Genomic DNA, 13,428 nt, shown 5'->3' on the forward strand with positions numbered 1-13,428 from the left:
ACAAGCTGATGTATTTCTGAGTCATTTTCCTTCCTCTGTAATCAGATCTCACTGAATCGGAGTATAAGAAAGTCACATTTTACAAAGTATGTAGTATGACTTATTTTTAACCATTTTGTTTATTTTTAAGCTTCTACTGAAAAGGAGAATGCCCAGGCCTTTGTGGTCCTGCCAAGTGTGTTTCCTGTCTATCTGTGGCACCCCTACACAAAGCACAGTTTCTATTGCTTCCAGGACGAGGCAGCTCAGAAGCAGTTTGGCGCGGTCTTGCACGACTGCATCAGGCATCAGAACCATGGTAGGTAGTGCTACCCTTTTTCTAACATACATGGAATCAGGCTGCAGATCAATCTGTGGTGGTGACATACTGAATGCAGGTAATTAGAAGGGGGGAATTGGAAATTGTTTATTTAAAATGACTGTAATCTGAAATTGATGCTATCATAGAAACAGAATATGCTGGAATATAGGGGGGACTATTAGGATCAATTCATTCTCTCCAGTTTCATTCTGTAATCAATGCCGTAGACCCCTCCATTGATCTCTGGCGCTCTTCTTGCTTCTTCATAACAAGGGATCCTTTGTGCTTATCCCATGTTGTTGGTTTTTTGGTCTGGTAGTTCCTCCTTTGTCATTTTTCTTCCAGTTCAATTGTCACCAATGCTAGGATTCCTGCTCCATAAGCCTTCATTCATAGCCACCCAGAGAGTTGTCCCCTGTTTTTTAACAGATCCTAGACTGGTCATTGTATCTGGTCCTGAGGGTGGGTGCCTCTCAGAACCCTGTAACATGGGATTTAAATTCTGCTAACAATAACCCTAACGCCCTCTGGCTAGAACCAGTGACTTGGGCCTGATTCATCAAGGTCTTTTCCGATAGACACACAGGGGAGAAAAGCCTCAATGAATCAGGCTCCTTGTAGTCTAAAAGCAGTAACAGGAGATGTTCAGCTAAAAGGCGAGCAGCAGAAGCCCTGCTTTGTTGCCTCAGCTCCCCACAAAAGATTTTGCTTTGCCAAAACGGTGAGCAGACATTGTTTTTGTAGCTATTTATTTACACGTAGAAACACGGTAGAAATATGATGGCAGAAAAAAATTGTATGGTCCATCCAGTCTGCCCATTCATCCAATTAATTCAGCATTGTAATTCCCATCACCTCCTTAGAGATCCCCTGTATTTATCCCATGCTTTCTTGAATTCAGATACTGTCCTTGTCTCCACCACCTTCACTAGGAGGCTTTTCCATGCATCCACTACCCCGCTCTATAAAGAAATATTTCCCAAGATTACTCCTGAGTCTGCCCTCTTTCACCCTCATCTCATGACCCCTCATTCTAGAGCCTTCTTTCCATTGAAAAAGCTCACCTGCTGTTCATGGAAACCTTTGAGATATTTGAATGCCTCTGTCATATCATAAGAACATAAGAGCATGCCATACTGGGTCAGACTGAGGGTCCATCAAACCCAGCATCCTGTTTCCAACAGGGGCTAATCCAAGTTACAAGTACCTGGCAAGTACCCAGACATTAAATAGATCCCATGCTACTGATGCCAGTAATAGCAATGGCTACTCCCTAAGTCAGCTTGATTAATAGCAGTTTATGGCCCTCTCTTCCAGGAACATATTAAAACATTTTTAAACCCAGCTACACTAACTCCCTTAACCACATCCTCTGGCAACGAATTCCAGAGCTTAATTATGCTTTGAGTTTAAAAGAATTTTCTCCGATTTACTTTAAATGTGATAAGGGAAAGGCAGGATAATTAATGAAACAAACATATAAGTATAATTTTTGGCAATCTGTAGCATATTTATTTATTTATTTATTTAATTGTTTTTGTATACTGACATTAGATTGAGATATCACATCGGTTCACATATAACTGAAACACAAATAAGGCATGGGCTGCTCATTTTTATAGAGTAACTTAGAACAGTTAACAACTTACAGTATAAATTACAACATATTATAGTAAAATTTAACAAGGAACAATTATTAATGCACATGTGTCAGATAATATGGGTGGCTTGTATGTCGGAGACAGAGCTTAGGAACGAAATGCATTCATAGCTTGGGAGCTGTTGTACCAAGGGCAGCTTGGGGGAGTGAGGGTTTGTTTGCAGGCATTGGTCAGGGTCGTGGCATATATTCATTCATTTATTTATTTATCGCGTTTTATATACGGTCATTCGGTTTCGCCATCACAACGGTTTACAAGTTTCCATGTTTAACAACATGTTAGAAAAGTTTCAATGATTAACAATATGTTACCAAAGGTTAATGAGGGTGTTAACAAAAGGTTAGTGGAGGCGTTGTAAATAGATTTCGGTTATCGAGTTAGACAGATTATATTATGTGCTTACATTGGTTCCAGATGTTACATAGAGCAGGTAGGTTATGTTGTTTAACAGGTTGGGAGGGAGAGGAGAGTAACAAAAGAGTCATTGGGTGTTTTGGTAGGCTTTGGTGAACATCCAGGTTTTTAATTCTTTCTTGAAGGTTTTAAAATTTTGTTGTGTTCAAAGTTCAGTTGGTAGAGTGTTCCAGAGTTTGGGGCTTCCTAGGGATATGGCTCTTTCATGAGTTGAGGTGAGTTGTTTGGATTGAACAGGTGGAATTTTTAGGAGTCCTTTGTTAGTTGAGCAGAGGTTTCATTGTGGTGAGTGGAGTTTTATTGATGTACTTAGCCAGTTAGTTTGATTTTAGTATATTATTTTGTGTAGTATGGTTAGTATCTTGTAGTCTATTCTGAATTTTATCGCGAGCCAGTGTAGTGATATAAGTGATATACTGTAGGACACTGAACCAAAATTAATGTGAAAAAACACAAACACAAGAATTTCCTTTGCCAAAAAGAGAAGGGAAATAAACAGTTCCAGCAAGCAAGCTTGCAAGTTAGAGAGGTAATGCTTCTTTCCGTTTCAGTGGATAGAAGATAGAGGCCGATTATTTAGTGCTACATAGCTGGGTAAATAGGGATTATCTGGCTAAGTGGCAGCTGCTGAATATCCGGTTATGTTCAGTGGCTTCCACTTAGCTGGGTAAATATTTATCCGGCTATGTAGACAGCTGGATATCATGGGGTGGGCAATGGCTTGATAGCAGGTCTATAGTTAGCTGGATATAGCTTATTCAGCTAACTGGAAATTATCCAAGTATCTTCAGCGGCTTAGCCATGCCACGAAATATCCAAGAATCTTCATTCCATGAAATTATCCAAGTATCTTCAGCGGCATAGCCATGCCATGAAATATCCCTTGTAAGTCATCGAAACGCATCCAGTGGTAGTTAGATGTCATTTTCTATCGTGGAGTGTGCGCCTCGCCTTTGATTTGGTCTTGACAGGAGGAACCCCAGCACAATACCTTGAGTGTGGCAAACGTTAATACCTTAACGTTTGCTGCAGCCTAGGAATGCCCCCTGTGGCTTCCTGCCATGCCTCGTTCCCTGCAGGTTTGTTCACACACTCCTGTAAGAAGGACTTGCTCTGATGCCGATCCTCATCCCTGCTCATCAAGCACAGGATGTGTAGCTTGCTTCTTCCTCTGTCTGTCCAGTACTGGAAACCCTGCACAGCCACAGCACACACAGTCAAGTCTCTGACATGGCGATTAAGGGCCAGCTTCTGACCGGATGAGGACCCTGTCCTGTTGGGTGCACTTAGCAAGCTGGGCTGTAAAACAGTAACCCTACGATGGCATCCTGAGTAAAAGAACCCTATTGCAACAATATGGGCAGACATCTTGTACAGCTGCAAAAGTGGTCAATCCAGATCACAAGCACCTGGCAGGATCCCAAATAGTAAGTAGATTCCATGCTGAGTGTTAGCAATCTGGGATCTGTCTACTATCTGAGATCCTGCCACTGTTCCATACAGGATACTGGGCTTGATAGACCTTTGGTCTTACCCAATATGTCCACTTTTATGTTCTAACTCCTTTGGCAGGGTGGGTAATTTTCATCAGACTGCATAGATCTGAAGCCTGAGACTACGGTCTTGTGTGCATAAGTGCGTCCCAGTACACGTGTGCAGAAAGTTGTGTCCTGCTTGGAGCAGGTGTAATTTTCTGTGAAAATATGTTTGTAACTTCCTTGTCCTGCTCCAACTGTACCCCTCCCCCGGACGCCTCTCGCCAGTCCAGGTAAAACTAAGCACAGAACTGGGCTTCACCTGCACTTCTGCTCACATAAAGCCCCCCAGTGGATTTTCAAAGTGATTACACACGCATACAACAAGGTTTTGTTTGCATAAATCACTTTGAAAATCAGGCCCCAAAAGGCCAGGGTTAGAGAGCAGGTGCCACACACATTAATTACGAGTCTGAGGAACTGCTCAGCGTGATATATACACACAGATAGGTATTCTAAGAAAAATAGCACATATCCACCCCAGGCATCTCACCCTCCACACATCCCTCCCCAAAAGTACAATTTCCATTAATTATTCATGAAATATGTATTAATATTACCACATTAAAACAGCACCCCCGGTCTGAAAAAATAAAATCCTATTACATCCCTAGCGGCCGATATTCAGCATGGACTCTGACTCTATAAGTCCTCCGTCCAATTCCTCTGCACCTTTACACTCGCAGACTTACTAAATTTAACTAATATGCATAGGAGTGGACTAATGGTCCCCAAATATCTGGCAAAATAACCGTGCCTCCACCGATATATGAAATACCAAGTATTCATCTTGGCATCTTATGCTTCTCGGTAGACGACTGTTGCAAACGCAGTGCCTTTACCAGAGAGACCTTCAGGAGATGGCCCTGAGAGGAGCCCGATTTAGGACATAATGGACCAACCTGTTGATCAAATAATTGGGAACCCTCCCATGTATGGTCTTAAAGCAGCATAAAACATTTTAAACTCACTGTTTAATGGCTTGGGGGGTTGGGGGGGGGGGAGAGTGGGAGAGAGGATCCCTATAGCCAAGGCCACCCAAGATCCTTGCAGATGTGTTCTGGATTAATTGTAATAATCTTGGGGAAATCCCTATATAGATGGTGTTAAAGTAATTCAGTCTGGGCATGATTTAGGGATGCATCACCGTGGCAAGATTTTAAAGACGAAGTTGGGTATCCCAATCCCATCTGAGCAGTCATACGTTCCCTCCCAGACCTGCGTTTATTAACATCTTTCCACCCCATTATCTTTTCTCATTAACCCTTTTACTTTATCTGTGTCCTAACTATTTTGTCCCCCCTACGTCTCGAGAACCCTTCCATCCCTCTCCCTCTCCTCCCCTTTGAAATCCTCTCATTAACACACCACCTGCGCGAGGTTACATTTATATTGTGTCTTTATATGCTTAGCTTTATATGTTTCACACATCATAAGGCCGATTCAGGTCGTACTTCTTCATACACGTTTACACACTATCGCTCCTTGCCTAAATGTAACTAGTTGTTTGCACTCTGTTTAATATATGTTATACGAATGTGTTATATGTATTAAGTTGTTGCAATGTAAACCGGAGTGAAGGCTGACTGCTATACTTCGGTATATAAAAAAAAGTCTAAATAAATAAAGGCTGAAACGGATTTACCTCCATCAAGCCTGCAGATTCTGAGTGCTTACCTGGCTGAAAGTATTTGTGCTGCTCCAGCTTAAATATTGAATGAATTATGGATATATTAATGGCTGTACTGTTTAATAGCCTTAATGTCTGCATTGGATTTTTTTTTATCAATTATTATGAAATTCTTGTGCATATTGGAGGAATTTGTGCTATAGGTTGTTAATTATTATAGGAATATGTGCAAAAATTTGCCAAATATTTCACCGATGCTTTGAACCCTGTGGTTACTTCCAGACCAGTTCAAACTATTCTTTAGTTCGTTCAAGGAAGAAACGGGGCTGTCCTGTGCACGCTTCCTGCAAATGAGTAGCCAGCACGGGCGATGCTGGGAGCCATGTGAGGTGGCACCTTACTGGGTAAAGAGAATAAGACATCAACACTCCCCTCTCTTTTCCTGCGACTCTGCGTCGGGGCCCCCACTGTGAAACTTAGCAGGACTGTGTCGGCTGTTTTGGAGGTTTTCCGACCTGAAGCGGGGAAAACCACACTCAGGAGAAAGTGGACATTGGAATTCCGAGCCTTTGGACAGAGACTCTCCCATGTGAAGCGAGCAGAGCAGATGGACGGAGCCATCTGCTTGCTCCTCCCGCGCTTTTACAGAACAGATACGATGGCCCCACTCAGATCCCGTTTCTCTTCAACATTGTACATTGAGGAATCTTCTACGATACAGATAAAGAAAGCCGAAAAGTTAAAAGGTTCATCGGAGAGCAGCGCAGCATAAAAAAAACCCAAAAAGTGTGGTGTACAGAGGCTTATTCCGGGATTGAAATCCTTTATGTAGGGCTAAGTAATGGCAATTTTGCACGGTACTTAGAAAAGCGTAATGAGGTCAGTATTCGGTAAACCGAATCCTTCGAACCCATCACTACTACTGAGTTACTTTCTACATTAAAGAAAATGAAACCTTCATCTTACCCATTAGACCACATCCCTTCCAAACTTCTCCTGCTAATACCAGACACAATCTCCAACGCTCTGACAGACATTATTAACTGCTCCCTAGCACAAGGAATCTACCCAGACGACCTGAAGATTGCATCCATCAAACCGCTCTTGAAAAAACCCAACTTAAATCCTAATGATCCTACCAATTTCCGTCCTATATCCAATCTCCCATTCATAGCTAAGGTAATGGAAAAATTAGTTAACTCCAGACTCTCAGACTACCTCGAGGAACAAAAAATTCTGTTCCCGTCCCAATATGGCTTCAGAAAAGCTCTAAATACTGAATAACTACTAATTTCCCTGACCGACTACCTCATCATGGGCCTGGATAAAGGTCACACTTATTTACTGATCCTCCTGGACCTCTCAGCTGCCTTTGATACGGTTAACCACGCCTCCCTACTAATTCAATTAGCAAACATCGGAATAACAGAAACGGCACTTTCGTGGTTCAAATCGTTCTTAGGGAACAGAAAATACAAAGTCAAAATTCACAACAAAGAATCTCAACACTACCCTTCATCTACGGGAGTTCCACAGGGCTCCTCCCTTTCACCAACACTCTTTAATATCTACTTGCTCCCTCTTTGCCAACTGCTAACTAATTTAAACCTTAAACACTTTATTTATGCAGATGACGTCCAGATAGTCATCCCCGTCAAAGAATCCTACAGCAAAACCCTAGAATTCTGGGAAACGTCTTAAAAAAATTGATGGACTCCTCTCCAACCTCAATCTAATACTAAACTCTTCAAAAAGCGAACTCCTCCTAATCTCATCGGAAAACAGTAACACCGACTCAAATCCCCCACACAATTTACAAACTCAACAAGTAAGAAACTTGGGAGCTATCATTGATAACAGGTTAAACTTAAAAGCATTCATAAATCAAACTACTAAGGACTGCTTCTATAAACTCCAAGTCTTAAAAAGAATAAGACCTCTCTTCCACTTTCATGACTACAGAACCATTCTGCAATCAATAGTATTTTCTAAACTAGATTACTGCAACTCTTTGCTATTAGGTCTCCCTTCATCTCACACGAAACCCCTTCAGATGGTTCAAAACACGGCTGCGAGAATATTAACTAACACACGGAGAAGAGACCATATATCACCAATCCTCAAAGACCTGCACTGGCTGCCAATTCACTACAGAATCATATATAAGTCCATAACCACTATTTTCAAAGCTATTCATCAACATTCTCAGCTCAACCTCCAAATTCCTCTCAAAAAATTTACATCCAACAGACCAATCAGAGAGTCCTATAGAGAAACACTACAAGTACCACACTCCAAATCCATGAGGCACATAACCACCAGAGACAGGGCTTTCTCCACTGCAGGACCAACACTGTGGAACTCTATCCCACCAGATTTGCGACAGGAACCCTGCCTGCCCACATTCAGGAAAAGACTCAAAACGTGGCTTTTCCTGAAAGCCTTTCCTGAAAGCCTTTCCTGAACTAAACTGATCCTATTCCATTATTAACTAGGCGCTCAGACTTTGCCTTATTCATGGTAATTAATATCTCTACCGCATAATTAATATCCCTACCTCACAAGGACAATTCATTAATGCTTTAAGCACTTTGACTGGCATTTACGTTCTCTCTATTTAATCCCCAGCTTCTTTTCTATGCTCCAAGTTGTATTACTCCCTTGTTTTATTGTAACTGCATACCTTAACCTTCTCTTGTTTAATGTTTTTATCATTATTATTACTACAACTATTATTATTATTATTATTAATAAGATAAATGTTAGTTTTTTACCTTGTTTGTTACCTATCCACTTGTTAATTGTAAACCGACATGATGCGATATCTATTGCGAATGCCGGTATAGAAAAACTTAAAATAAATAAATAAATAAATAAACCGGCCGAGTGGCAGATTTTATCTGAGTAAAGTTATGCCCGTAACCTTTCATGGATTTAATCTGCCACTGAATATACCCGGATAAAGTTACGCACATAACTTTATCCAGAAAATGGGGAACAGGCCTGGTGTAACTTTAGCCGGAGAGCACTCGCTGGCTGAAGGTTGGCCCTGCCTCCAGCAACACCCCTTTCTATCTGGATAAATTCTGTGTGCCCAGAAAACGTGTGCCGTCGCTGAGGGTAGATATTAAAAGCCTTGGTTTTAGAGTTTAACTCCAAAAGTCACCCCCTCGAAGCCTTTGAATATCGACCTCAATGACACTAAAAAAAAAAAAAAAAGAGGAAACTGCCCATACCACGTTATAGTCCTATACAGGACAGAGGGCTGAGTTATACCGAGGGAAAAGGGATAGCAGTGAATTTAAAAGTACAGGCACATAGGATGTGTGAGAGAGAGAGAGAGAGTGCAGTGGTGGAGTGGATGCACTTTGCAACCCTTCCCACGGCGAGTAAGGGCACCGGGCCTTTTTTTCAGGGGTAGGTGCTGTTACTGAGAACCTGCTTCTTTTCTTCCACCTGTTTTGAATTGCCCTGTGGTTCCCCAGAAAAATCTACATCTGGTACTGCCTAGGTCTGCCTGGAGAAGGGACTTAGGGAGAAGAGGACTGATGCTGGGCGCTTGAGGAAAGAGAGGAGATTTGGCCGGGCCTGCTTGGAAGAGAGACATGAGAGGCCCTTGGGTGTGTGGGGTGCGAAGTGTTGTGCGGGTCTGTGAGCTCCCATCATTGTTCTTCTGCACTGTATGGGAGGGGGAGGTCTTATGTTGGAGTCCCCATCATCATCGTGAGAGGGGGGAGTTAAGTTTAGAGTCCAAAATGTTCAGAGACACAAGATAAGTTTTAAAAAAAAAACCCAACCCAAATAAATAAATAAGTCTGTTTCCTTTTGGTTTAGTGATTGCAATATGTCAGCTCTGGGAATGGGAATGTGCAGCGTCCCTGATATCTTTGTACTCCGCATGGTACAGAAGGAAATGCATTTCTGTTGCACTGCATGCAGCGTTGGGCTTCTTGGGGTTTCCAGTTCAGGTTTTGTCTGCATATTTCTATTTATAACTTCTAGTAACTTTCTATGCCGCACAATAGAGAAACCTGCTTTTTGACTCTGAATATTGTTAAAGCTCTTAAAGAACGAACTCTCGGTAGAGCGAAGCTGATGAGCTTTTTGCTCTAGATTGTTTCTCTGGGAAAGATAAGTTTTCTATTCCATTGATAAATTTTCATTTTGATTGGAGTCAAAATTCTAAACCTTAGTATCGGTTTTCATAATATATTTGAAAAAAAATGTGTTTTCAAACTAAAAAATGTTTTCTTTTTTTTTTTTTTTGAAAAAAAAAGTCTTTCTGCTTATAAAAGCGGCACATTCCAAGGTGACACAAAAAAGGTTACCCCATGATTAATACACATTCGAAAGAAGTGCACAAGTGTTAAAACACTCTTCCAGTGTAAGTTCAGGTTGAATATATGTGATCTTTGCATATCTTGTTTGTTCATCACCTGGCGTGTCGGTTTTGAATACTAAGGTTGGTCAGGTGCCTTCTGGCTGTGTGAAGGGCATGTGCCAGGTATTCTTGTTGGAGGCAAGGCTGCAGTTGTGTCATGACCCCATGTCGTGCAGGGTAGTTGAGCGTAGTCTGGAAGCGGTGAGTGTCTCAGAGCAGAGGGACCTGGATCTGGAGCCAATGGTGGTGTATCCAGGATAGGGCGTGCGCTGAGCTCCTCTCTGTCACGAACGACATTTACTTCATGAGAAGGTTATTTTTTCCAACATCTGACACCTCCTCAGCACAATGGGAGGGTGAGCTGGAGTAGCTGGCAGGATGGCTTAGCACATAGTCTCTGGTATGCTGGGCTGGATCTGAAGCAGTTTTACTAATCTGGTTCTCCCCATTTCAAGGATCGCAACCTGAACCTTGGCTACAGCTGCTTCCTCTTCTTGCTGTAATACTTCTAGGATAGCTTATAACCCAGCAGTGATGCGCTCCTGATCCTCGGGTGTAGCTTGTTCTAGGTTTAAGGCTGCAAGGTGCACATATCTGCTGTTTCTGCTTCAGCGCTTGCTATGGCGGTGGCTGTGCTTGCTGAAGATTGAGTTTGAGGTCCTGGAGCAGTGAGATGCAGTTTCTTCCCTTTGAGATTCTACTCCCACTGTAATCTCTCTGATCAAGCTGCCAGCTTCCTGATCAATAGTTTTCTGAAGGTCATGCTCCTGCAAGCTTCCTGCTCATTGATTCATGTTAGGGGAGAGTGGTATTCAGGAACTGTTAGCTCCTGTAAGCGGACTTAAGCTGGCTCACAGATTGTTTACTTGCTGTGCTTGTAATAATACTCATACAGCTCCGAATCTTTTCCCAGGCTTCGTCCAATTTCTCATACTACTGGTCTCTGACAATCTCATGGTTGTCTTTGGCTTTCTGTGTGAGAGTCGCAGGCCACTTAGGGGCTTACTTTTTCCTGAACTTGCTGAGGCGGGGTTTCAGCCTCTGTGCTTTCTGGTCTGCCATGATGGCCTTCTTTCTGGGTCTGTAGCACTGGCAACACCTTGCAGCAGCGAGGAACGGTGGCAGACTTCAGAGACTGGTTGTGGATCAGAAGGATTACTGACAGAAGCAGTCGGTGGGACCAGCATGTCTGGAGCCTGCATCCTGCTCCTGGATTTGATTATATGTCTAAAACATGGCAGCAAGGAGAGGCCTAGCTGTAGAGACATAGCCAAAGGAGTGTCTGCTGTGGGAGCCCACTGCACTGCTCCTTGTTTTCTAACCCCAACGTTAATCTTGCATATTATATTCTATCTCTGTCTGTTATCCTTTTCCTATCTACATCTTCAACAGATAGCTTAACTGTCCTTACTGGCAGACAGGGGAGGCTGCGTCTTCAATTCCCAACTTTATTAACAGGCAAAACAAATGACAAAGTTTTACTGTGCATAAACCGAAGATTACAGTGACCAGTGTGGTCTGGGGCCATAAAAACAAGGACAGGTAAAATTAAAATAATTATGCAGGGGTGGGCCAGGTTAGCTGTTGACTCACGTAGGCCTGACCAGTACTGATCAGAGATGAGAGGGAGCCCATGAGACAATAAAATCCCAGGCACCGCTGCTTCAGTCAGAATTAACCCTTTAGAGCCAGCTGCACTGAATAATCCAACAGCAAACACGGAAACTGTACAGAGTAAAGCATGAGCAGCAGCATTAGTGACCGCAGCAGGCTGGCGTGGAAGCTGGAGAACAATGAACAAACAGATCTACATCTGTGGAGACGAGACAGGCTTCACTAGACCCCCCCAATAAGTGCATTAGTGACAGCAGCAGGCTGGCGTGGAAGCTGGACAGCAATGAACAAACAGATCTACATCTGTGGAGACAAGACAGACTTCACTAGACATCCCCCCAATAAGTGCATTTCCTGTCCGTAAAGAAAGGACGTAGTATGGGCTGCCAGTAGCTGTGTTGGTGCTGGCGAAACTTGGATTCTGCGTAGCTTGTGGTACTTGTCACTGGCTGTCAAGTTATTCAAGGACATTATCAAAACCACATGGGCTTCCTCTTCAGAAGGATTCATGCTTTCTTAAAATAAAAAATGATTTCAGTATTTAGAGATGTAGACAGGGCCCAAGTTTGCCATGGAAAGAGAGTAATTTTAAGATTGACTGCGATCATAGAAACAAGCCTTAACAGATATCAGCCTGGCAGCAGTCTTGAAGAAATAGTCTGAAATTAGATGAAATCTTGCAGTTTTGGTTTAGATAGTTCCTTTTATCTCTGCACAAGTGTGTGATAAGGGCTTGCATGTATTTTATGTGATGGGTAAACTACAGATAACCAGATCTTAATTAGCGCCCTTAGCAGCTAGGAAACTGTTCTTCTATTCTAAAGTGGCGTAGGAGGGTACATGCTGGTTTTTTACAAATATTTTTTACATTCTGTTTTATTTTCTGATTTAGGATTCACTATTTGCAAACAGCGCACGCCAAACACAAACAGTGGAAAACAAAACTCAATTAAAATTAATTTCTTTGGTGATTTTTTTTTTCCATTTCATTTTGAAAGGACATGAAGCAAAGCAGCCTGTTTAGTTGCTTTTTTTTCATGTTGTTTCAAAGGCGAATGCACATCTTTAAAGTGGGGTAAATCTGACTAACATGGTAACAGCCTGATGAACAGGTGAGAGGTTCAGTTGGGAGGCTCCAGGATCTTAGGGTCTACCCCAGTTAGAAACCCAAACTCCCTGACTTTGCAGCTACTGTTTGTGAGATTAAACTTCACACAGTAAAAGAAATATAGGAATATATCCGTTGCAGTAACAATCGGCTTGTATAATAGCCCTTTGGTGCTATATCACAGGTTGTCATTGTCGTTTGATTTTAGTTGGTAGGAAGATGGAGATGTTGACTTTGGTTTTAAGACTATGACCATCAGGAGGCCAGATTTCAAAGTACCTGTGAGACTGCAAGCGGCTTTCAGAGAGAAGCTCCTTGTAAGGTTTCCCTTTTAAAATCTTGTGATAGTTTGTGCCCGGGAGGGGGAAGGAAATCATTTACCCTGCGTACTTTGCAGGTGCACAGAATATGGGCTAAAGCAGTGGTTCTCAACCTTTTTCCCCATCGTGACGCACCTGACAGGCCACGCTCACATGTGTGACACACTGCTCATTACAATTCACAGCGGAAATAAAAAGTAAAGGTCTGGTAATTATTTTTATTGTTTAAAATGACACAAGGAAAAGATACATATTCTGTCTGAACAGAAATTGCATAAATAGTAAACATCTCACACCAAAACAGCACCAATTTCCAGCACTTAACAGTAACCACCTTACCTAAGAAAAGGCAACACTGAAAATATTACACCAGGCCTTAAGACACCAATACACCTCCTATTAGGAAAACGGACCAAGTCAGGCTGCTATAGAGTCCTACACAGAAACTACACGCCAGCAGAGAA

At 42.3% G+C, this 13,428-nt stretch overlaps 1 protein-coding gene across 1 annotated transcript in view; it reads left to right on the forward strand.

The window, feature by feature from the left end:
* Positions 1 to 13,428, forward strand: part of LOC115099991 (protein Niban-like) — a 178,184-nt gene that overhangs the window by 97,716 nt on the left and 67,040 nt on the right. Inside the window, exon 5 of the mRNA XM_029618115.1 lies at positions 131 to 298. Coding sequence (XP_029473975.1) covers positions 131 to 298 — 168 coding nt within the window. The remainder of the gene's footprint in view (positions 1 to 130; positions 299 to 13,428) is intronic.

The sequence above is a fragment of the Rhinatrema bivittatum genome, chromosome 10 (genome assembly GCF_901001135.1).
Source record: "Rhinatrema bivittatum chromosome 10, aRhiBiv1.1, whole genome shotgun sequence".
Lineage (NCBI taxonomy): Eukaryota > Metazoa > Chordata > Amphibia > Gymnophiona > Rhinatrematidae > Rhinatrema > Rhinatrema bivittatum.